At 46.7% G+C, this 23,651-nt stretch overlaps 1 protein-coding gene across 1 annotated transcript in view; it reads right to left on the bottom strand.

The window, feature by feature from the left end:
- Positions 1-5,295: 5,295 nt before the first annotated feature.
- Positions 5,296-23,651, bottom strand: part of MYO10 (myosin X) — a 207,491-nt gene continuing 189,135 nt past the window's right edge. Inside the window, exons 29-41 of the mRNA XM_068990481.1 lie at positions 23,302-23,395; positions 22,309-22,364; positions 20,276-20,418; positions 19,579-19,773; positions 18,391-18,548; positions 15,293-15,416; positions 14,209-14,506; positions 13,117-13,324; positions 11,803-11,939; positions 10,461-10,581; positions 9,585-10,037; positions 7,354-7,545; positions 5,296-5,743 (exon numbers count right to left, since the gene is read on the bottom strand). Of these exons, the coding sequence (XP_068846582.1) occupies positions 5,642-5,743; positions 7,354-7,545; positions 9,585-10,037; positions 10,461-10,581; positions 11,803-11,939; positions 13,117-13,324; positions 14,209-14,506; positions 15,293-15,416; positions 18,391-18,548; positions 19,579-19,773; positions 20,276-20,418; positions 22,309-22,364; positions 23,302-23,395 (2,281 nt within the window). The 3' untranslated portion in view covers positions 5,296-5,641. The remainder of the gene's footprint in view (positions 5,744-7,353; positions 7,546-9,584; positions 10,038-10,460; positions 10,582-11,802; positions 11,940-13,116; positions 13,325-14,208; positions 14,507-15,292; positions 15,417-18,390; positions 18,549-19,578; positions 19,774-20,275; positions 20,419-22,308; positions 22,365-23,301; positions 23,396-23,651) is intronic.

Below are 23,651 nucleotides of genomic sequence, written 5' to 3'. Positions count from 1 at the left end.
AAGAATGTAGTAAATAGTAAATTAATTATGTTCTGGTTGGTGTTATTCTTGGGGTTATCATATCTTTAATCAAGAGGACTATTAAATTTCCTCAGTGTCAAATAAATGTACAGAGAATGATTTCCCCCAAGACATCAGGGTTAGAGGAATTATTCATTTTCTTTCCTGGCATTCCCAGGAGGGAATTAGGGAGACCTCTAATCTGGCAACTGGTTCCCACCAAACAAACGTCTGGATGCCTCTGGGACAGTAGATCCTGTTTATGTCTCAAACTGCTCATCAACTCTGAACCTGTTATTACCTGAAAGAGAAAATAAAAGTGCCTGGGTGAAGTAAAGATAGGCACTGTCTCTATACTTTGAAAACATCTTTAATTTCCCCACATCTTTCCCTCACTCAAAATGCTGCAGGCTTTCTAAGCACCTTCCTTTTTACTTCCTTCAGAGGGTTTCCTCTAAGATGCTGCTTTTTATTGAAAAATTATTTATTGATGTGTCTTTTCTGTCGGGGGTAAAGGACCCAGCTTCTACCAGCTTTGGGGAGCCGACTATGCATCTCCTTTCAACTCTGCGTGCAGCAATGTCACCTCGGAGTTTGCAATCAGCCATAGTGGGAATATTGCCACCCTGGAAATCAGCAAACACTACAAAGTGAGATTGTTTTCCCTGGGGAGCCTGGAGATGAATTTATCTGCCAGCAAGTCACCACTGCCAGAACATCGGGTGGTGAGGAATTACAGCTCTTGTCGTCCTGAGCTCAGACACTAGGTCTCAGCAGTAAACGTCAGGGTCATCTTCCCACTGCTGGGCAGAAGAATGCTCTAAGTTGGGCTGACAAAAGGGGGGCAAAATTAAAGTAGGGCCAGCTGGCCAAGGTATGTGCCACTGAGTTGGAGCCAGCAATATGGGCTGACACGTGGGTGAGGCTGAGTGTGCACGTCAGACAAGGCTGGACGCAGGCGGGCAGAAAGCACAGGGCGTGTAGTAGAGATTCATCGTTTGGTTAGGTTATAGGAGAGTTTTCAGTGCAAGCGTGTATTGGGCTTCCCAGGTGGCACTCTGCCAATGCAGACCTAAGAGACCTGGATTTGGTCCCTGGGTTTGGAAGATCCCCTGGAGTAGACAACCCAGTCTAGTATTCTTGCCTGGAGAATCCCATGGATAGAGGAGCCTGGTGGGCTACAGTCCATAGGGTCACCGGACACAACTGAAGTGACTGAGTACGCATGCGTATTTGGATTTATGTTTGATAAAGACATTCTGGGCATCTTGTCTGTGGAGAATAGCATATGGGGTTGGGGTGAAGGGTACCAAAGATGGAAGTATGGAGACCGAGAAAGATGCCATCTGGGGCTGGGGGCTATGACATGGCTTCTGACCTTTGTCCTGACACCTGCTCCATGCCTACAGCTCTGTGCTCAGGCTCCTTGAGGGGCCCTACCCACCCCCCCCCCAGGAATTCCTCCCCTCTGCCACAGGGCAAGACCCACTCAAGCTGCCCCACTCCTGAGGCTCCCCCTCAAGGGTGCCCCCCAACCTGCTCCCAGTCACATGGACCTACGTGCTTTGGGCACCTGGAACACTGCTTCCTGGACTTCCTGGAGCTCACCCGACCACCGCCGTGCCACCTCGTGTGGTCACAGAGCATCTTCACCTGCATTTGTCTGATCTCCACAACTCCTGGAGAGTTGGGGCTGGGACTTGATCACTATGTCTGGCTAAACTCAGCTTCTGGGGCGTTCTCGGAGGGTACCATGCTGGATTTCTTGGGCACATGGACAGAAGACATTTTCTGTCCTGAAGAAGCTCTCGTCAAAATCTAGGGACTGATCAGGTAGAAACCAGATCTGTGCTGAGAAATGCAAGGAGGGCTGATCAGGAAGATCATTCAATACGGTGGACAAGACAAAGCAACAGATCCAAAACCAGGGGCTCTATTCCATGTCCGACATGTGGAATCAAAATCCCCACCAAAGCCAACAGTTGGTCACAAAGGAGATGGCATACTTCTGTAATTACTTAAAAGAGGGGTCCACAAACTCCGTCCACAAAGGACCAGAGTGTAAATACTTGGGCTTTGCAAGAGCTCCTGTCGCAACTCACCAACTCTGCTGTTGAACGGTAATCACACTTCTAGATACCACACAGATCAGCAGGTAGAGATGTGCTCCAATAACTATTTAGAAAGCAGCTGGTCTCTGCTGTAGTTTCCTGACCTCTGACCTAAAAGACCAAAATTACAGACTTGAAAATGGTAATGCCAAACTTAGAATCCAGATGCAATGCTTTCCCAAATATCACGATGTTTCTCTGGTCAGTTGTAGAAAATAGGCATAAAGGTGCTGGTTAAATTTGGGTGAGTGAGTGAAAGTCACTCAGTCATGTCCAGCCCTGTACGACTCCATGGGCTGCAGCCCGCCAGGCTCCTCTGTCCATGGGATTCTCCAGGCAAGAACACTGGAGTGGGTTGCCATTCCCTTCTCCAGGGAATCTTCGTGACCCAGGGAACAAACCCAGGTCTTCAGTTTTATATATTATTTTGTTCACTATTATTAATAGATAATAAAGTTTAGTGGATGAGAATTTTTATGTTCTTTAAAGCACGCATTTGTATACCCAGAGGACACATGTATTTCTAGAATATATCAAAGATTCCAATGGATGAGATAGATTAAACACAGAATTTTACTATAAGTGTGTATGTGACCCAACTTAAGGTGCTTAGTAAAAAGTCTCACAAATGTTTGCTTTCTTACATTTCTGAACTGTTTTTAGAGATAAATCAAGTGGGCTTTTTTTTTTCCCTCTCCAAAACTGTCTAGGACACAAAAAGGACTAGGCAACTCTAGAGATACCATGGGCAATCATATCTAAAATATCCTGGGAGAAAAGGAAGGTGCAAGAGAGTTTATGCTTAAAATGGAAGGGGTTGGGAATATTTATGTGAGTATATGCTTGGAATATTTCTGGAAGGACATTCTAAAAAAATGGTAAAAATAATTCTTTCTGGGGAATTAAATTGGGTAAACCAGGGGATCACAGCTGGGTGGAAAAGTCATTTTACTCTCAGTTTGAATAAGAAAAACCCCACCCATGTGTATTATCTTCTAAAAGAATTAAAAATTAGAACAAATGAAAAAACTAGGTTGTCCAAGTTGATGCCTTTCTCTGTAGTAAGCAGAGACTCCACATTACTCCACAGGTCACATGCACAACCTATTAGTCTCACACACAATGAGTGCGTGTCAATCTGGTGAAATCAGAATAAACTGCAGATGGAGGAAACTCAGTTTCTTAGCTACGATCTTTTCCGCGACTGTGTGAGATGTTACCCCTGGCGACACCCAGGTGAAGGGTGTAGAGGCCTTTCTGTACGTTCTGTTCCAATTTCCCCTGAATCTGTAATTACTTCTAAATAACATGTTAAGTTGAAGCTACTGATGGGTAAAAGCTTCTGTGTAGAGAGACCTGGGTCCAAGTCTGGCGCTGCTGCAATGCCTGAGTCAAGTCACTTTGTCTGTCTCTGCCCACTTCCTCGTATGTGATTGGGAGGGTGGGGCACCCTTCTGGGGTATGAGAAGTTATAGAGGAGGTCCTGAGCGGTCGGCAGGGGAAAAGGCACTTCTGCCTCCTGCTCTTGGGGCCTGAAGTGAAAACAATGACAACAACAAAATACCGGAGTCTTAGCTCACCTTTGTTTGGCCACCTTCAGGCCAAGTGCTGGGTGGTGGGGGTGGGGCGGGCACTTGGCTTCGGATCACCTCCTGATCGCTCCTGGGAGGAGGCAGCTCCAGGACACACAGGTGATGAGAAGGACACTGGGGGGACCAGTGACGTCATCTGCCATGTCTGATTGAGGAGCCTGTGTAGGTTCTTTGGGGGAAATTTGTCGCTAAACAAGTTCCCTATGTATTCTGCTCACAAGCAGGTGAGCGGGGCTGCAAGGAGGTGGCAGGACAGAGGCTCTGCCATCAGGCGTCTTGGGGGTCAGCTACAGGAGACAGTCCAACATCCACAATTCAAGTCCTCAGATTTCTGTGATTTCACTGAACCTGGTGTTTTACCTTCTCTGCTTTCTTGGGGTCATGCTCTGTGTCTAAAAAAGCTGCTGAAATGACTATGTGGTTGACATATAGTCCTGATGATCAAGTGCATGAAACACACAGCTTTGGCCCTTTGAAGCCTTAAGCATTAAAATTAAAACCCAACAAAAACATAAACAAACCCCAAGTGGTATTGAGAGCCACCCCATAAAGAAAAGACACTGAACGTTAGCTAGTATCTTTTATTGTCAGATTTTCTTGAGCCAAGAAACAATGATTCCGCGTGGCTATCCATAGGGATAAGGCAAGTTTCTTCTCTTGTTGGGTAGACTTAGTTGGCCTAAGTCTTTACAAGTTTTCTGTATAAAAATAGAAGTCCAAGACCAGATTATCTTTTGTCTGGTCATAAATGCTGATTTATTTACAGGGGCCTTGTTCAGGCCACCATTATAAACTTGGATAAAATAGGTGTGTATTTTATTAAAGCCTCAGCATTGAACGTCTGGGTCCTTTAAAGATTTGCTCAAGTTGTTTTCAAGGAAGATGACAGCTTTCCCTCATATTCAAACAGGGTTAAGTCACAATCTACCCACAGAGTGATTCAAGCTAACCTTCCAGAATTTTAACTTAAACCTCTTAGAAACTGAAGACTCCAAAGTGACTTCATACAGTTCTAAAAACAGCCTTGGAGCCAGCTGTTTAAGAGTGGTTTATAAATACAGTTATATGCAGGCTGCATATCTGTTTATAATACAGCAGACACAGATTGCAGACTTTGCTACACGTAAAACAAAACTGGAGTCAAAAATGTGGCTTTCGAAATACAGCAAAGACAGGAAAAATCCAGGATTCTGGGTTGTTAATAAAAACCACCTTGCAAAGTAACAGTTGAGGACTCTTGACTCTGAACGATTAAAATATACAGATGCTACACAATTCATTGCACATCCTCTTTCCCTTCGCTTTCAAGGCTCGTGGAACAATGATGAAAGTGATGTATGTGTTTATGAACACATGCGTGCACAGGCAAGCGCATGCACATTAAAGATGAAACAAAGAGAAAAAGTTAATAGGCGTCTGTGAGGAAGGCTGCCAGCAGCTCTCCACCTAAAATAGACCATCCCCTCACGCTCTCTCTCCGTCCCCCTCCCCACTCCCTCACCTTCCCTCCCAGGGGAAATCAGGTTAGTGCAGAATTGATGGATCGACGCCCCTTCCCCACCCCAAGCTCAGCAAGCCTTCCCGAAAAGCAGGGGTGAGCATCTATCTCCCTTCAGTAGCACAGTTACGGGGGTCCGTGTCGGCTCCACGGAGTTAAGGCACTTCTGGCTGCTTTGGTGGCAGCGTGGGTTTCGTTTCCTCTCTTTTTAAGGCATGTATCATCTAAGAGAAGTAAAGCTTTGGAAACTGGTGGTACAGCTGAATACACCGATTGCTGGAATGGACAGGACGAAAGGTCCCCAAGACACCTCCCTCTGACGAGGGGCTTCTGGAAAGTCTGGGGCAGCCGCAATTCAGACAGCAGACGCGGGCGCCGGCGGGGGCCGAGGAGCAGGGTGGCACGGGCAGGTTTTGAGTTCGCGTGGACTGGGGCTCCCTTCACCTGGAGCTGCCCTGGCTGCTCACGGAGCGCGAGGTGCTGTAGCGCTTCTTCACGATCATGCTGATGTAGGCTTTCATGAGCTTGGCCACGTCCACCACCTGCCAGGGGAGCAGAGTCAGACCACGGTCACTAAGTGTCCGCAAGGCCAGGGGGCCCAGGCTAACAATCAGACATCCTCCGCCCAGCACGGGCAAGCGGGGGTCCGTCCCGCCTGCAAAAGCCAGCAGCCTGCCAGCGTGAATCCACTGTGCAGGCCGTGGATTCGGCCAAAAGTTCAACTGCTTTTGCTCCTTTTGCTTGTGGTGGGGAGAAGGGACTCGTGGCCTTTCCCCCTGCACCACCTGGTGGTTGCTTGATGTAAAACTGTCACATTTTGCAGATAAAATAAAGCCCCCACCTAATCACATAAAGGGTCTTGGTATGATCAGGGCTGGGATGACTGTCCCCATTGAAAATAAGGGCAACACGACAGAAGCCACAATCACAGCTTTTAAAGCCTGGATCCCATCCTGCCGGTCAGCACCTCGTGATACAGCTGGAGAAACAGAACTGAGGGCTGGGGGGGGGGGGCGGTGGGGGTAGGAGTGGGGAACACCACCTCCCACCCCACCAAGAGCCACCCATGCACGCTCTGCTCTCTGCCAACTCCGCATGCACAGCAGCTCTTTCATGGTGTGTTCACTGCCGCCCCTTCTGGCCCATTCCTCTTGATGGTTGGCCTGGGTCCCTGCGGAGACATCCTAACTGGCTTCCATCTCCCTGATCCCTCGTCTTCCTTCTAATGCCACCGGACATCCCTGTGAAAGTGCTGTCCTGACACACTATTCACAAAGATCTCACAGCGGTTCTCTGCTCTCTACTGGAGTTGACCAAACCCAGCAGCCGGGCACCAGGGACCCTCCCGTAAGAGCCCCCACCTCCTCCCATCCCACTGCACGCCTCCTGCACCACATCTGTGGTCCAGTCATCACCTCCCAGCTCCTCGCCCTCACTTTACACCAGTAGCCAAATGGGAGGCATGGGATTCACGCCCATTTCTCACCTTTGCTTGTTAACAGCTCCCTGCATGGAGACCTCAACAGGCTTCCTGCATTCTCATCATGATTACTACTACATTTTATGCTTTGGAGCGGGACGGCATATATACAGAGGTGTTTTTGTGATTTTTTTTGTGTTGTGAGAATTAGCTCTTCCCAGGACGGTCTGCCACTCACTCCCTCCTGCTCCTTGGACACTGCCTGGCCCCAGTCTCATGGCTGTGATCCACTGCCACCTGGTCTAACAATTTTTGCAAGGCTTTATTGCCAATATATATATATATATTTTTTTGGTACCTCTATGTCACTTCCCTTTCTCTTCCTGCAAGGGTAAGACGTCCCCCCCCGCCCCCCCGCCCCCCCGCCCCCGACAGCTGGAAACCAGATTTCTTCATTTCTGTGTCACTTCCTTTTCCCTTCTTTTCCTGCAAGGGTAAAATCCCCTGACAGCTGGAAACCAAATTTCTCCATTGCAAAGGTATACAGAAGAAACGTGGGACTGTCAGATTTTGGCCTGTGAGAAACCTGCAGCAGGGGAGGGACCACCATACTGTGTTTTCCTATGTCTCAGAGCGAAATATGCAAACAAAGCTATTTGGTCAAAGGCATCAGGAAACGGGATGTTGTCTTGCTAGTTCATCAAGGCCACAGACGGAAGATTTGCCTCCTACCTCACTGGTTTCAAAGAGCAGCTCCCTCTCATCGACGACGATCTTGTAGGTGTTGGCCAGGGGGGCACCGAAGGAGAGGATGTGTTCGTACTGGAAGACTTCCAACGGCCTCCCCTCCCCGCGCTTGTAGACAGAGACCGCATCGGCGCTGACGCCCAGCCAGAGCTCCTGGGGAAAGCCACCTTCCTTGCACTGGGGGGCAGGCAAGAGTCGGGGCAAGATCAGATCAGCAAAGTCAGAAACAGGACACAGAAACCACAAGATGGGTTCTGAGCCCAGCCCTCTGCAGAGTATTGAACACATTCAATGTGTCTTTATGCAGAGGGCAACTGAAATACAAGACATGAAAAATGGTAGTTCTCTGGCTGTCTTGATTGATTTCTGACCAACTCACCAACCCCATGCATTTGGAGAACACCAACTGGTAAATTCAGCATCTTGCTTGGACTTTCCGCCTGTCAATGTCACCACCGTCTTGGCCATGTGAATTAGCTATGAGAAGGTGGCCACAGGCGAGAAACTTGACAGTAATTTCCCATCAAATCAAGCAGCCTGTCTATCACTGCATGCTAAGTGACTTCAGCTGTGTCTGACGCTTTGCACCCTACAGACTGTAGCCCACTAGGTTCCTCTGTCCAAGGGACTGTCCAGGCAAGGATACTAGAGTGGGTTGCCATGCCCTCCTACAGGGGATCTTGCCTACCCAGGGATGGAACTGGCATCTCTTATATCTCCTGCACTGGCAGGTGGGTTCTTTACCACTAATGCCCATTCCTGTCTATCTCTAGTTCCACCTCAATCCTGTTTTGGATGGTTGTTCAAATACAAAATCTAAGATCATAGAGGGAAATTCTCCAAATATGTGCTGAGCAGTTTCAGCTCCTCCTGAAAAACACATCTCGTGACAAGTAGCAGCAGTGACCTTTTGTGTGTATGGTGGTTGATCTCATTGGTTTACCAACAGACTTTTTTGCACACATAAGTGGAGAGATAGGAGCTAGGATATAGGGATGACAACACCAGGCAATGGGACTCAAGAGGGATATGCATCAGAGACACAGGAGACGAGGTACTTGTACAAAGCATCTGACTTATACTTAAAAACAAATGTAACCGACTCAACCAATCAAGCCACCCACCCAAAGATGGCATCCAGTGAAAACTCATGGAATAGAGATCAATTATTTAGGGTTTTATAAAGCCTTCTTTAAAAGTCAACAAATAACATGCTGAATGACTCTGATCATAAGAAAAATAGATGCTCGTCTAGACCAAGAGTTGGCAAACTTATCTGTTAAGGAACAGAGAGTAAATATTTTAGGTTTTGTGGTATCGGTCACAGCTATTCAACTCTGCCATTTCAGCCTGAAAGTAGCCAGAGAAAAATACATAAAAGAAAGAGCACTGCTGTATTCCAATAAAACTTTACAAAAAAAAAAAAAAAGGCAGGCTGCAGTTTGTCAAGGCTTGATCTTGATCATTAATAAAATTTTCTTTCAATAAATGGTCTACTTAAAAAAAAGAAAAAGGATATGAATCAGTACTAGGTTGATGCAAACTTAGCCAAACTCCAATTGTGTAAAAGAAACTTTTCCCTACAAATAGCCATGGGAAAAAAAAATTAAAATCCAAGTATATCCAAATTTTCTAATTTTATGGACATAGTGCTAAGATATTTTTAAAAAAGTTTAATGCAGATTTTTACCAGCACTTTTTCATTGGGTGTACAGCTTGAATAAGCAAGAGTCAGTTATTTAAGAATACATAATATCTTAATTTTCCACTTGCTTCTAACATTACAAAAGCATTTACCAAAAAGGAGGAAGAATACTTTGGGTGGGTGGGGGCTGAGGTTAAGGGTAAAACTGGGGAGCTCTAACCTACGAGGGCTGAGCTTCCCAGGTTGCGCTAGTGGTAAAGAACCCACATGCCAAAGCAGGAGACATGAGAGACATGGGTTTGATCCCTGGGTGGGGAAGATGCCCTAGAGGAGGGCATGGCAACCCATTCCAGTATTCACCCCTGGAGAATCCATGGACAGAGGAGCCCAGTGGGCTATAGTCCACAGGGTCGCAAGGAGTCTGATATGACCAAAGAAACTTAGCATGCACGCAACCTCAGAGGGTAAGAGAGCCACATGTTCTACCCAGTACTCCTTCCCCGTGACCTTGACCGAGGTCACACTGACTCAGGTGTGCAGCCTGGTCCAGGAAGCAGCAGCCCGCTCTCACCTCCACGTCGAAGAGCGTCGACCCGTACCCAGGCCACTCCTTGATCAAGGCCATGTATTTGGCCATAGCCTGTTCCTGGCTCATGCCCTGGAATTTCTTCCACTTGTCCAGGATGCTAGCCCGCGCGGAGCACACCTCCTCCTTGACCCACATATCCACCATCTGCTCCTCCTCTGCCTTCTGCCGTATCGCCGAGCCCGTCCGGAAGCTCCGCCGCAGGGTCCCCTCCAGGAAGCTTGTGCGCCTCTTCTCCAGCCGCTCCCCTGGCGTGAAGCTCTTGGTGGACTGGCTGATGCGGGCCTTGAGCCTCTGCAGCGAGTAGACCTCCTCCAGGGGCGGCACCGGGGCGTGCGGCGTGTAATCCCCCTGCAGGTACTGGAGCCGCAGGGCAGCCAGCACCTGCAGGTTCTCCTCGGGGGCCGGGTAGTGGCCATGGATGACGGCTTCGTGGGCCTGCAAAGAGGCGGTCGATGGCTTTACAGGGCCAGACACTGCTGTGCGACACGAAGCCCGCCTGGCTTGCTCCCTCAAACCATCAGGATTTCTCTCAAATGCCATCTTCCATAAAAGGGTACCCTAACGCCCCTTCACTGTTTAAAATGTCTCCCTGGCAATGGGTACCACTGGACACGTGTATTTATTATTTCCTCTCCCTCTCACTCCTCCCTATCCCCAACTAGGACAGTTCCTGGTACAGCAGTTCACATAGTACGTATGCAAGTTTCCCTCTACCAGTGAATAAAAGATCATCCCTCCCTGGTTACACTGAGAATTCTACTGCCACGCCTGGTTTCTAAGGACTAGCAGTTAACTTGAGAAGGGTAGGAATGGGTTCACCCCTGCGTGTCTGCAAAGGAGCCTAAGAACTCCATTTACCTGTTCAAACATAAAGGCAAATTCCACGCTGTCTTTTGGCACGTTGTCTGTGTCCAGGAAGCAGTAAAGTTTGAAGTAGAATTTCCAGGGCTGCTCGCCCGCCTCTGAAGTGGCGGCCAGCCTACAGATAGAAGTGGAGAGAGACACAGGAAGTAAAACCGGATACGGGCCAAGGGTGACCCACAGGGCCATCAGCGCATGGGATGTATTCTACGTCAGGATTCAGACACCCTGTCTGAGCTCAGAGCAGAGTGTGGAGGTGGGGTGGTGGGAGAGAAAACAGAAACAGAGTGAAGCTTCTGAGAATTCCCTGCTAACTTATCCAGAGGCGAAAAACACGCTTTCATCCTAGTTCTAAAGACAACAAACAGGCAGCCTTCAGTTAAATTGAGCTAACGAGTATTTTCTGAGTGCCCATTCTGGTTAGTTCCAGCTAAGCATTCTGCTGCATTCAGAGGAAGAAAAGAAACAAAGCCTATTCCTTCATTCCCTTTGCCAACTCTCAAATGTTTATAACAACTGACTTGAGGAATTCCCCGACAGTCCAGTAATTAGGACTCTGCCCTTCCACTGCCCAGGTTTGTTTGATCCCTAGTCTACTAAGATCCTGCAAGTGCACAGCACAGCAAAAAAAAAAAAAAAAAAAAAAAAGCCCGAACAAAAACTGACATGAATATTAGGGAAGCTGTGTTTATATAAAGTAGAAATCTCTTTTTTTCCCCCATTTTGGCTTATTTCCAACAAAGCACTTAGACGAGGCCCACCCAGAAGAGAAGATGTCACTTCTCAGAGACTTGAAGCTTGGAGCTGCTCTAAACCTCGTGGTCCCCTGCCACGCTTCTAACGTAAAGCTGCCTCTGCCCCTTATGCAACTGGGGAGGGCGAGGGCCCAGCCTGGCTGGAGTCTTATAATTGGCACTAGCATCTTTCTAGAGTAGGAATATCTTCTGTGTAACTTGGGGGCTGTGAATACTGTAGGTCCAAGAGATACTAAATGCGGTTTGAAGAGTTTATAAGCTGGCTTCTGTCTACTCGCCCAGCTTCGAAGCTAATGACAAGTGAAGATCTGAGAAAATCAGAAAATTCCGAGATAATGGGAACAATAGGGGACTGAGAGAAAGAATGGGGTGGAGGAACAAGGATGAATGAATCCTATTTGAGACAGTGGCTCCGTAGGGAAACAGGCAGCAAAGAGAGATGAGAAACCAAATGTGCTTTAACACAGGCAAAATGAGGCAGATTCAAACACGTGCTGAAGCTGAAAATGGAATAGAAGTTCAAACCCTCTTTCTCTTAATTTATTTCCTCTAATCTGCTGGCGCTTCAGGGAGAAGGAGCTTACTTTTCAAACTTTGCCAACACATCTGCTACGATGGTCCTGCTCTCGATGGCTTTATCGACGTGTCCATTGTACTCAAAGAGCGCGAACATGTTTCTGCTGTCCTCCATGGCCAGGCCTCGGATCAGCTTCTCCACCACCTGGAACACACGGGGTCCTCAGCTGTGGTTCTAGAACATGCCTTTATCAGAAGCCAGAGGGCGCTGCCGGCACATGCGAAGGTCCAAGCAGCTTTCCGACACCGTTGTGTGTGGAATTTCAAAGGTGCCGTCTCCCCTGGTTCTCTTGAAATCAGTTCTTTGTCTTCCTTGCCAAAAAGAACACAGGCTATTCTGCCTCCTGGTAGGGGCAGATACTGGGCCAGTTTCTTGCAAACTAGCCAAGTGCATGAAACTAAAGTCCTTTTGGGGACTTCCCTGGTGATCTAGTAGTTATGAATCTACCTTCCTACGCAGGTGACGTGGGTTCGATCCCTGGTTGGGGAACTAAGATCCACATGCCACGGGGCAACTAAGCCTGTGTGCCAAGACATGAGAAGCCCACACACCGCAACAAAGACCCAGCTCAGCCAAAATAAATAGATAAATAAAACTGTAAAAAACAAAAACAAAAATAAAGCCCTTTTGTCTAATGGTGATTTCCGTTGATATTTCTGCTACACCAGCTTTCCTGGGTTCTAGAAATTCCACACACAACGGTGTCGGAAAGCTGCTTAGACCTTCGCGTGTGCCGGCAGCGCCCTCTGGCTTCTGATAAAGGCATGTTCTAGAACCACAGCTTTTAGCCCATTAGTTTTACAATATTAATACTAAGTTTACGTTGAAAATAGAAAGAAACTGTGTTCCCCTCTCCTAGTGTTCTGGATTGTTGCTCTTTAGTCAGTCAGTCATGTCCGACTCTTTGTGACCCCATGGACTGTAACCCGTCAGGCTCCTCTGTCCATGGGATTCTCCAGGCAAGAATACTGAAGTGTTGCCTTGGTCTCCTCCAGGGGATCTTTCCGACCCAGGGATTAAACCCATGTCTACTGGGGCCCCTGCATTGGCAGGTAGATTCTTTACCACTGAGCCACCTGGGAAGACCCCATGGTCCAGATTATTTGTGTGGTAAACAGAAATACTTTACTGCAGAAACGATTAGATACACCCTTGTATGGCGGCTGAGTCAGGTCCATAATCTCTAATCACTCCACTGCTTCTCAGATTAGCAGGATTACAGGCACTTCCTTGTTTACTAAGCAGCTGCAGTACGCCAGCCTAATTGCGCACAATTTTCCTGATCTGAGGAAGCGCGTGGGCACTTGGGCCTCCCGCTTACCTCCCCAGCCGTGGTGTGGGAGTTGATGGTGATCTTGCAGGAACCCCCACCATGGCAGTAGACTGTGGACGTCATCTCTTGCCGATGGATCAGAGCTTCTATCTCATCTCGTGAAGGCACAAACTCTCTGCATTTCGTTTTCTTAAGAGATTCGTAAATGAAGAGGGCGTATTTTTCCATCTCAGTTCCTGGAAACTGTTCCCGTATCCTAGGAGACAAACACCGACTGTTAGTTGCCAGACTGAGCATGGCTGGCTAGGGAGAGTTGGGCAGCTTCAAGGTGCCGCAGACCAAGGTGGCCAGTGGGGTCCCAGTGGTGAGTGGAGCCAATGCCAGCCACTTCTGTAGTTCACCCTGTGCCGTTTAAAGACGAAAGCAGCAGAAAGGGAGAGAAAGGAAGCAAGAAAGACAGAAAATCGAGAGACCAAAGAGCCCAAGGATGACTGGGAGCAACTTTCGCTACCAGCCGACCTCTGCAGAGCTATTATGTTTGAAAAAGCCACGTGCCTCATACTGTCCTGTGAAAATCCCTTTTTCACAGTTAATCTGCATCTGAATCAGACAGTTTCCACGTGCTTGATTTGAAACAAATATCTAAGGTTTTTTTTTGTTTTTTTCCTGTTTGTATAGAGTTTGCATGTGCTAAGTTGCTTCATTCATGTCCGACTCTCTGCAACCCCATGAACTATAGCCCGCCAGGCTCCTCTGTCCATGGGGATTCTCCAGGCAAGAATACTGCAGTGGGTTGCCATGCCCTCCTCCAGGGGATCTTCTCAACCCAGGGATCGAACCCATCTCCTGCATTGCAGATGGATACTTTACAGCTGAGCCACCAGGAAAGCCCTCATATAGAGTGGTGGCATTTAATTTATCCAACATCCTACCCATCAGGACACAACCCTCAAAGTGACCTGGTCCGTGGACCAGCCCCGTGTGGTTTAGAGACACGAAGGTCGTCTGCCCCTGGTAAGCTGCTCAGGTGACCTAGGAGGCTGACCCACACCAGGCATCTTCTGCTCTGGGTCTGAGTTTTCGGAGCCATGGGCCACTGCACCCCTCAACATGGGCAGAGCCGCCCAGGCCACCTCGTACCTTCTCAGGTGGAACTTGAGGTACTTGAGGATCCCGCGGCTGGGCAGGAAGGTGCAGCTCAGGCAGGTGAGGATCTGCCAGCTGCAGAGGTTGCCCACGCTGCCCGGGTGGGGCACCTTGTTGGTCTGCTTGATGAGCTGGCAGTACAGCTCGTCTCGCAGAGGCCGGAGGTCGTGCCCTGTCTGGAGGATGCCCTGGATGATGGGAATAGGGTCGGACATGGACTCCAGCTGCTGGAGTGAGTTGAATATCTTGATGGCTTCATCCTGAAGCGTCGTGTAGCCCTTGTCTTTAAGCACTAGGAGGAGAAAAACAAACACGAGTCACACGAGGGGTTCGGAGATGGTACCCTCTGAGCAGCGCCCACCATGTGAAGTTCGGAGAAGGTACCCTCTGAGCAGCGCCCACCACGTGAGGTTCGGAGAAGGTACCCTCTGAGCAGCGCCCACCACGTGAGGTTCGGAGAAGGTACCCTCTGAGCAGCGGACAAGAGGCAGGACTGGGGACTAGAGCTATTTCAGGATGCAGTGCCCACCATGTGCCCGGGACCCGCCAATCAGCCAAACTGAGGCAGGCTACACTAAATTATTTTTAGTTGTTTAAACTATTTAAACACATAACTTAACTATTTTACTGTGCAAAATGCTTACCGAGAAGCTGGTCTATGCCAAACAAGCTCCACATTTGACAGGTAAGACATCTGTTTAGGGCCTGCTTCTCACAGCGTTGTTCCCCGATCGTTTTCGCACCAGAGGCTGAATTTGTGGAGGACAACTTTCCCATGGACCAGGTGAGGTGGGTGGGGATGGTTTGGGGATGATTCATGTGCGTTACATGTATTGTGTACTTTATTTCTATTATTATTACATCAGCCATCTCCAATCACCAGGCGTTGGATCCTGGCGGTTGGGAACCCCCATTCTAGTATACGAAGGGTACCGTGAGTTCCTAGGGAGAACTGGCATGTTCTTTAATACAACAATCCTCATGCCCTATAAGCAATCAACGCGTATCTGATGAAGCTCAAGAGTTCACAGGGAACCGCAGCACCGTGTCCTGGGTCCGGGTGGAATCTGGGACTCACGGTTGAGGTTGATGTCTCCGTAGGGCAGGGGCAGGAGTGGCGAGTGCAGCGGGTGGTGGGTGTGCCTCAGGATGGGGTTCCGCTTGTATATCTGCTCCACCACGTCCGAGTTCAGGCAGTTCTCCTTGAGAAGAACGGGGCCATGAGAGAACGCCCACAAGCTTATCATAAGAAGCATACACGTGAAAGAACAAAGCCACCCGTATCCACCTGCACATGAACGGTGTTCATACGTCACAAAACACCTGCAGCTTGGGATGGTGGTGGGAAGCCAGCATTGACCATCTCAAGCACCAAGATACCAAACAAGCAATGTTTCAGCACAAATCACACATTCCTGTTTTTCTTACATAGCTTATTCTCATTCTCTTTCTTTGGTCTGCATATATTTTCCTATGTTATTTAAAAACCTTCCCTCTGGAGATTGTTGGTGGTGTTGTTCAGTCACTAAGTCGTGTCTGAACGACCACATGAACTGCAGCATGCCAGGCTTCCCTGTCCTTCACTTCACTCCTGGAGTTTTGCTCAAACTCATGCCCACTGATGCCATCCAACCATCTCATCCTCTGTCATTCCCTTCTCCTCCTGCCCTCAATCTTTCCCATCATCAGGGTCTTTTTCAATGAGTTGGCTCTTATGCATCAGGTAGCTAAAAGATTGGGGCTTCAGCATCAGTCCTTCCAATAAATATTCAGGATTTGTTTCTTTTAGGATTGATTCTCTTGATCTCCTTGTGGTCCAAGGAACTCTCAAGAGTATTCTCCAACACCACAATTCGAAAGCACCAATTCTTCCGCACTCAGCCTTCTCTATGGTCCAACTCTCATATCCACACATGGCTACTGAAAAATCCATAGCTTTGATTATACAGACCTGTGTCAGCAAAGTGATTTCTCTGCTTTTTAATATGTCGTCTAGGTTTGTCATAGGTTTTCTTCTAAGGAGAAATCTCTGGAAATTACATATACTTAAAAAATTAATCACTTCTCTTGCTAATTATTTAGCCATAAGTCATTTGGCAAATCATGCTATCCTGGTTTGTAATTCATTTTAAAAATAGGAATTCCCTAGCTGTTCAGTGATTAGGACTCTGAGTTTCTACTGCAGGGGGGCCTGGGTTTGATCCCTGGGTGGGAAACTAAGATTCTGCAAACTGTGTGGGGTGGCCGCTATGAAAAAAAAATACATTTTGCTAGTTCTCGCACTGGTCTTTTGTATCTTCCATCTGAAAATGACACTGTAATATGCAATCAGTGAGACTGTTCTTTCCTGAGAACTCCTGAAATATAAGAGCTCCTCTCAGAGAATTTCATCATGTATTCATGTTCCTAAAACATTAATTTGGGATCTGAAAAAGTCACAATTATTTTTAGAACTTTGAATCAACAGAAAAGTTGGAGGAGAGGCAATAAATCATTAAATTGTGGCAATTTCATTTCCACTATGAAACTTTTTCAGTAACATTCAACTGAAAATGAGAAGGAAATGTGTTTTAATTACTTTAAAAAATCTGATAAGGAAATAATTAGGGCAACTTGACTCATTTCTTAAGAAGCATTGCTTCATATCGAAAAATTCTACTTACTTTTTAAACATCTGATTTCAAAGGAATTAAATGTATTTGTCTAAGTTAAGAAGTGCTTCTAAATGTTAAGAATCACATTTTCACAGTTAAAAACTATTTACTCTTTCATGTTTCATTTTTATAGTAAACAGAGGGGTAGATAAGATATAGCTTTGAAGAGAAAGTTCAGCTGATACATACTTTCTTCTTTCTTTTCTCACAGGAAATCTTCAAAAAATTCATTTTTTTTTTTGACAAGAAATGACATTATTAGTTTCAAGGGTTCCCCAAACTTCTCTGCAGTTTGTAGGATAACTGACTTGCAGGAATTTGACTCCAAATGCCCAGAAAACATAATTTTGGAATCAAGAGGCTGACTTGAATTTAGTGGGTAATAATACCCTATCAATGCATTAGACCCTCTCCCACCTTTACAAAGGCACAGCTTCCCTCCTGGATCTGATGAGTTCCTTCCCTTTGACGTACATCAGTAAATAAATTCCTGCCTTACTATCATTCTGGTAGCTTTTCTGTCATAGCTCTGGCTCTTTCCTTCGTATTGGAATCCTGCCCATGTGGAAAACTTGGAGGAACAGCATAAAAATAATTCCCCTGACTTGCTTCAGCACGAGGGACTGACCCATTATGTGAACAGTGCAACCAGAACATCCCACGTCTCCGTTTTCATTCCTGGAAAATGAGCGCCGTGCCGCCATTTAATCACTCATTCAATATCTACTCAGAGCAAGTAATCTTGTCAACAGAAAATCACAATGTAACAAGGTCAATGTTGGTCCAGAAACTTGGGAGCTTCTTCTGTGAGTTTAGAAGCATCTAACAAGGATTCCAATTTTCTAGACCCATCTTGAGTTTCTCCCTGGTGGCTCAGGGGTCAAGAATCCACCTGCCACGGCAGGAGGCATGAGTTTGGTTGCTGGGTCGGGAAGATCCCCTGGAGGAGGAAATGGCAGCCCACTCCAGTAGTCTTACTTGGAAAATCCCATGGAGAGAGGAACCTGGTGGCCTATAGTCCATGGGGTTGCGAAGAGTCAGACATGACTGAGCACTAGGAATGAGTTTTGGATTATAGGCTCTTAGTGAATCCACCTGTGTGGTCTAGAAACCGTTGAGTGAAAGTAGAATTATTTTGTGACTCTTAGAAGGGCCCCAACTTGGGCTCAAGTGGAATCTGCGACATGCAGGTTGTCCCCGACACAGATCACACCACGTCCCTGCGACTGGGGAGCCCCCACCCCAAATTACAGACCACTGTCCCTCTGCCTACACAGTTCTACAGCTGGGTTTGCCTCGGTGGCCACACCTAACACCCCCCATAGAGACATGATAGCTTTAGCATCACATTCCACGTGCAGTCGAGCATTTGGATTTTTTAAAACCCGGATGCACAAACGTGAAATTGACTAAGAGTTCGTTCTGATTACAGAGTGAAAATGAAGGGTGACTAATGCTGACGTCGTGGTGTCTGGAGGGTGAGAATCTGTGAGCTACCATGCACCTCTATGGCCACTCTCACCTTGATATCTTGAATCAGCTGCTGCGTGGGCGTGTCAATTGGGGCCTTGGTGTCGGTCACGTTCTGAATGGCGCTGGACCACCTGGTGGCCTCGTTGAGCAGCTTGGTGTAAAGCCGGTAGCAGTGCTTGCGTCCGTACACGGTGACGTTCCAGTAGCCTGTGAGAGCAGGACACACACATACCACTCTTGGGGGCCAAGCTGGCATCCCGTACCAGAGTCCCAGAAATCCAGCACCCACTTCGTCTCCACCTCAGTCCCTTATTATTTAGTTCAGGAGCTACTCGCTGACTTCTTCCAAATGCCCTGCCCTGCACTAGATACCCAAAGTCACGTGGAGGTTACAGTTGAGAGGGAGAGACAAACATTAAAAGGATAAGCCCAGAATCAAACATATAATTAGTACCATCTGCTCTAAAAGAAGCAACAGGCATAAACTAAAGCCTTGTTCAAGGCTCTAGAACAAGAGTAAGAACTCTTGCCTCAGATTTCTGACTTTCTTCCCCCCATTCTGTTCCTTCTCTTCCTTTCCTTAGGATTCTCCCTCCTCCCTTCAAAAGAAACTGTTTATGCAAAGCAAGCAGTCCAAGTGTTCAGACACCAGACGAAAGTGCAATGCAGTGATTTCAGTCAAAAAAAAAATGAGTATTTTTTGAATGGAGTAACTATACTAAAAAAACCACAAAGTCACAACTAGCAACAAAAATCAAAATAAACAATCTAGAAACATCTTTCATAATACCCAAAGGGGAAAAGAAAAAGAAGCTTGTGTGACTGTATTCTACTGGGTTATGTTCACTGACACTCAGAATTTACCTTGTTTTTCGGCTGCATTATGACTCTTAGGGTGCAACAGTGAGAAAGACAAAAACAAGCACAGAAAAACAAGGCATTCTGCAGGAAAACCTTTGTTTGTTTACATTTCATTGCCCTGAGAAGAATCTTTCTGCAACTCAATAAATCAGGACCCTTTACTATGGTTCACATTATCAAGTGTTCATATAGGTAACCATGGATAGCCTCAAAAGATAATTAAGCAAGGAAAGAGATATTTTTGGAGGGGAGAGGAGAGAACATACACACGCTAGGTGGGGACCTCGCCCCTTTGCTCTGAGCAAACCCGGAACTCCTACGATCAATCGGGCCATGTCTCAAGCATGATCAGCCTGAAGCACACAGCACCGCTTACCCGTCTCTTTAAAGATCTTCTCATCAGGTGGGACGACCGAACAAAGACTATTGAGAACCAGGGTGCCCAACTTCAGAGCGTTCTTCTCCGAGCTCTTGTAGTAATCCAAGGAATTGTGCGTGAGCACAAACCACCGTTTCTTCAGTTTTAGGGAAGACATCTTCGGACTGTTTTTCACTTCTTTGTGCAACCACCCTGGAAAGACAGACTGAAGTGTTAATTCAAAACCAGGATGAGCAACATCTCATACCAGGCGACAATCGGCTTACAAATGGAGCGTCTTTCTACACATCTGCTAGCAATGGCCACAATCCTTTCTTATTTGATGATTTTTAACAACGCCAGCAGGCAAAATCATCCGAGGAGGAGGGGATATATGCACACACACGGCAGATTCAGTTCTTTGTACAACAGAAAACAACACAGTAAAGCAATTATGCTATTGTTCAGTCACCGAGTTGTGTCCAACTCTTTGCGACCCCACGGACTGCAACACGCCAGGCCTCCCTGTCCCTCACCATCTCCCCAAGTCTGCCCAAATTGATGTCTATGAACTTGGACAAAGCAATTATACTCCAATTAAAAAAAAAAAAAAAGAGGCAAAATTATTCAGAAAAGAGGCTCAAAATGGAAATGCAGCAGATACTCGTGTAGATGAAAACAGGGCTCCCTAAGTCAGAAAGCCTCAGGGCATCACCTCTCACTATGAATTCCTGGCCTTCCACTCTGGTGTCGCCCTTGGACCTCTGCAGCAGCGTTATCCAATGGTGCATCTCCTCCGGCGTGTCGGCGTTGCAGTGAAGCACCCGGTTGGCCGTGATGATCACGAACGAGTTGGGTCTGAGCAGCGGGGAGAGAAGGAAGCAAAACCGCTTAGCTCTACTGAAACCGTCACCTCCGTGTGAACCAAGACTGAACGTCTTTTTCCTGGCTTACGGCTCACGGGGAGAAAAATGGCAGTGCTATTTGTATTTTCTGCTGAGGCAAACCTCGCTCATTTCTGCAGGATTTATTTCATGCCTCATTAACCTTTACACTTGGAGCAACACATTCTGAAAGGTCCTGGAAGGGAAAACATTTCTTCATGCAAAACTTTCCAGATGAAATTTGGTTCCGGGCAGGCTAACCAAAGTGACTGTGGGGGAAAGATTTTTTTTGGATGCCTCTCCAAAGTAAATTTCTTCCTGCCTTGGATAATATTTCTGTGGGTCGGTAATGAAATGTCAGACACCAGTAACAGAAGATCAGTAAATAGCTGTAAGTGGAACATCTTATACACTTGACTATGCCTGGAACAGAGAGCCACCTGGATCCATGACCTCAGTGTGAGCTGACAAGGGGGCCTTTTCCAGGCAGAGATAAATTAATAATGGAAATTTACTTTCTCCTGCATCTTTTTATCTGGCAATGCCCTGAATCTCTCACAGGACCTTGCTTCTATTAATTCTTAATCACTGGAGCTAGGAACTACGAACAATATTTTGCAACTTTTCAAATGTTTGCTGAAGCTAAGTGCTGCAAAAAGTCAAGGAAAAGAAAGAGGAACAGGACTATAGTATGGACAGACAGGTGGTCCTTAAAAAACAAGATTTTTCTAGAGTTGGGAAAGGAAAAAGGGGAGCACTTGGGGAAGAGGGAAAAGCCAGGTAGGGATGGAAATTTCCCCCATGGATCATCACATGCCCAGCGTGCCAGATGAAGGGGTTTAAAAGAAGAGAAACGCAGGCAGGAACGTGACCGTCAGAATAAGGACCTGGGCTTTGATGACTGACATGACATGCACGTGTTCAAGGTTCCTGAGCCAGGTACGAGGAGGTGCAGGGTGACTAGTAGAAACAAAGAATATAGTTCAGAAAAGCCTTCACGAATGGTGAGTGACGGACACCTCAGAACTCTCATTTGGCCCAGGAGATATGATTTTTGTTGTCAATTTGAATTCATTTCTATTCTCTCTAAAGCAATGTTATTGAAGGCAGAAGTCACTTTCCACTCGTACTCAGAATTCTTAAGTGGAGAAGCAAAATAAAGATGGTTAAGATGATGGTCACTGGGTACAAAGACCCCTGAGACCACTGCCAAAGATGATCTGCCTTCAAAAACAAAAAAAGCAAAACTGAAAATATGCTATTTTTAAGGGCATGGGTAAGGAAGGCATGTCAAGGAAAATAAATGACTGTGGTTTAATTTATTAATACTCTACATATAAACTTCCATCAAAATCCTCTTCCAGTTCATTATTAAAATATAGAAGGGGGGAGTTCACCCACCCCTGCGCTGGGATGCAAGCATTTTCTTCCTGTATGAATCCCAAGTTCCTCCCTGTTTTCTTATTGTTATTGTTTAATTGCCTAGTTGTATCTGACTCTTTTGTGACCCCAGGACCATAGGTTCTTCTGTCCCTGGGATTTCCCAGGCAAGAATACTAGAGTGGGTTGCCATTCCCTTCTTCAGGGGATGAACCCCCATCTCCTGCACTGCAGGGAGATTCTTTACCACGGGGCCACCGGGGAAGCCCGTTTGTCTCTATGATTGTCTAAATTAGGTTTCCATGGTCTCTCTCACCCTGATCCCCCGCACACCAAAGACACCCAGAGAGGAAGACCGTGATTGCTGAGTGGACCAGGTGGGAACACGAAGCCTGGAGTCATCTCCAAGACTAGAGCATAGAGGCCTGTGGGTGCCTGCAGGTAATGAGCAGGTACTTTTGTTAACCATCACAACTGAGCTTACCTATCTGGGCTGTCCGAGGCGCACACAGAATCGATCAGCCCCACGTCCAAAGTGCCCTGGAAAGGAGCGAAAAGCAGAGAAACTCAGAGAACCACTGGAGTCCAGCACGCATCATGATAACATCCCTAGATGATGCCTCTCCAAGCAGGCAAACAAAAAAGGCTCCTCCTTTTTGTGTTAACTGTGAAGTAATAGTTATCTAAAGAAACATTCCCCTTCATTCAGTACAGACAGCCTTGAGACAGGGCAGAATCTACAGTCTACTCATTAAATAAATTATAAGCGAATCTTTCTGTCTTGCTCCTAAAATACTTTCAGTAAAGGGTGTTTACAAACTTATTTCAATCGTACCAATTTTCTGATTTATATTATGATCTATCTTGAATTTTATATTTACATGAAAAGGAAACTACTTCTAAAATATAGTTTTGCGGCTCTGTTTATACATGTCTAGGATAGAGCAATGACAGAATGAATATGATTTGTAATTCAGTAAATCTTTTGAAGAAAATATAATACAGTTTCATGATTTCATAAAAACTGGAATTTTTTTTGTTCAAGATGGGCAAACTGTAATCTATTACTACTTACAGTCTTCTATAATTTCTTGTGTTTTTGCATGCTTTTTACCAAAATGTTCCTGCTTCTCTCTTCCCTTATTATAGAGCGTGTGTGTGTGTGCCTAGTTGCTCTAGTCATGTCCAACTCTTTGCGACCCCATGGACGGTAGCCTTCCATGACACAGGACACAGATCCGCTGTCCGTGGGGATTCTCCAGGTAAGAACACTGGAGTGGGTAGCCATGCCCTCCTCCAGGGGATCTTCCCAACCCAAGGATCAAACCTGCATCTCCTGAATCGCAGGTAGATTCTTTACCAACTGAGCCACCTGGAAAGCCCAATTATTATACTATTACTTACTTAAAAAAAAAAAAAAAACTGCCCACAAGTTCCTGGTCCCCTTGCCCCCTTCACCCCAGCGCAGCTTACATACCACAGCGTTTTGTGGGTTGGCCTGCTCATCATGCATCTCCCGAATCTCCTGGTCTGTGGACGCGTGGACCTGACTCAGCACACTGAACCACTGGCTGTGGGAAGGAGACAGCGAGGGTCAGGGGATGGCCAATCTCTGCACTTACGGAACAGGGACACCCTGTCCCACCTCCCCTGAGGAAATGACATCTCCTCTGAGCAACTTTCTTAACTTGCCTGTTCCTCGCGGGTACATGTAGATAAAATACTACTACCAAAGGAGCAAGGGTAGAACAGACAGCCAAAGTACCTTGAAGTACCATGTGATGCGACTTCCAATCAGTGGGAAAACCCTTTTCTCTGCCCTACATT

Source organism: Capricornis sumatraensis, chromosome 18 (genome assembly GCF_032405125.1).
Source record: "Capricornis sumatraensis isolate serow.1 chromosome 18, serow.2, whole genome shotgun sequence".
Lineage (NCBI taxonomy): Eukaryota > Metazoa > Chordata > Mammalia > Artiodactyla > Bovidae > Capricornis > Capricornis sumatraensis.
Note: the sequence above shows the minus strand (reverse complement) of the source record. Positions and strands in the feature narration are given on the sequence as shown.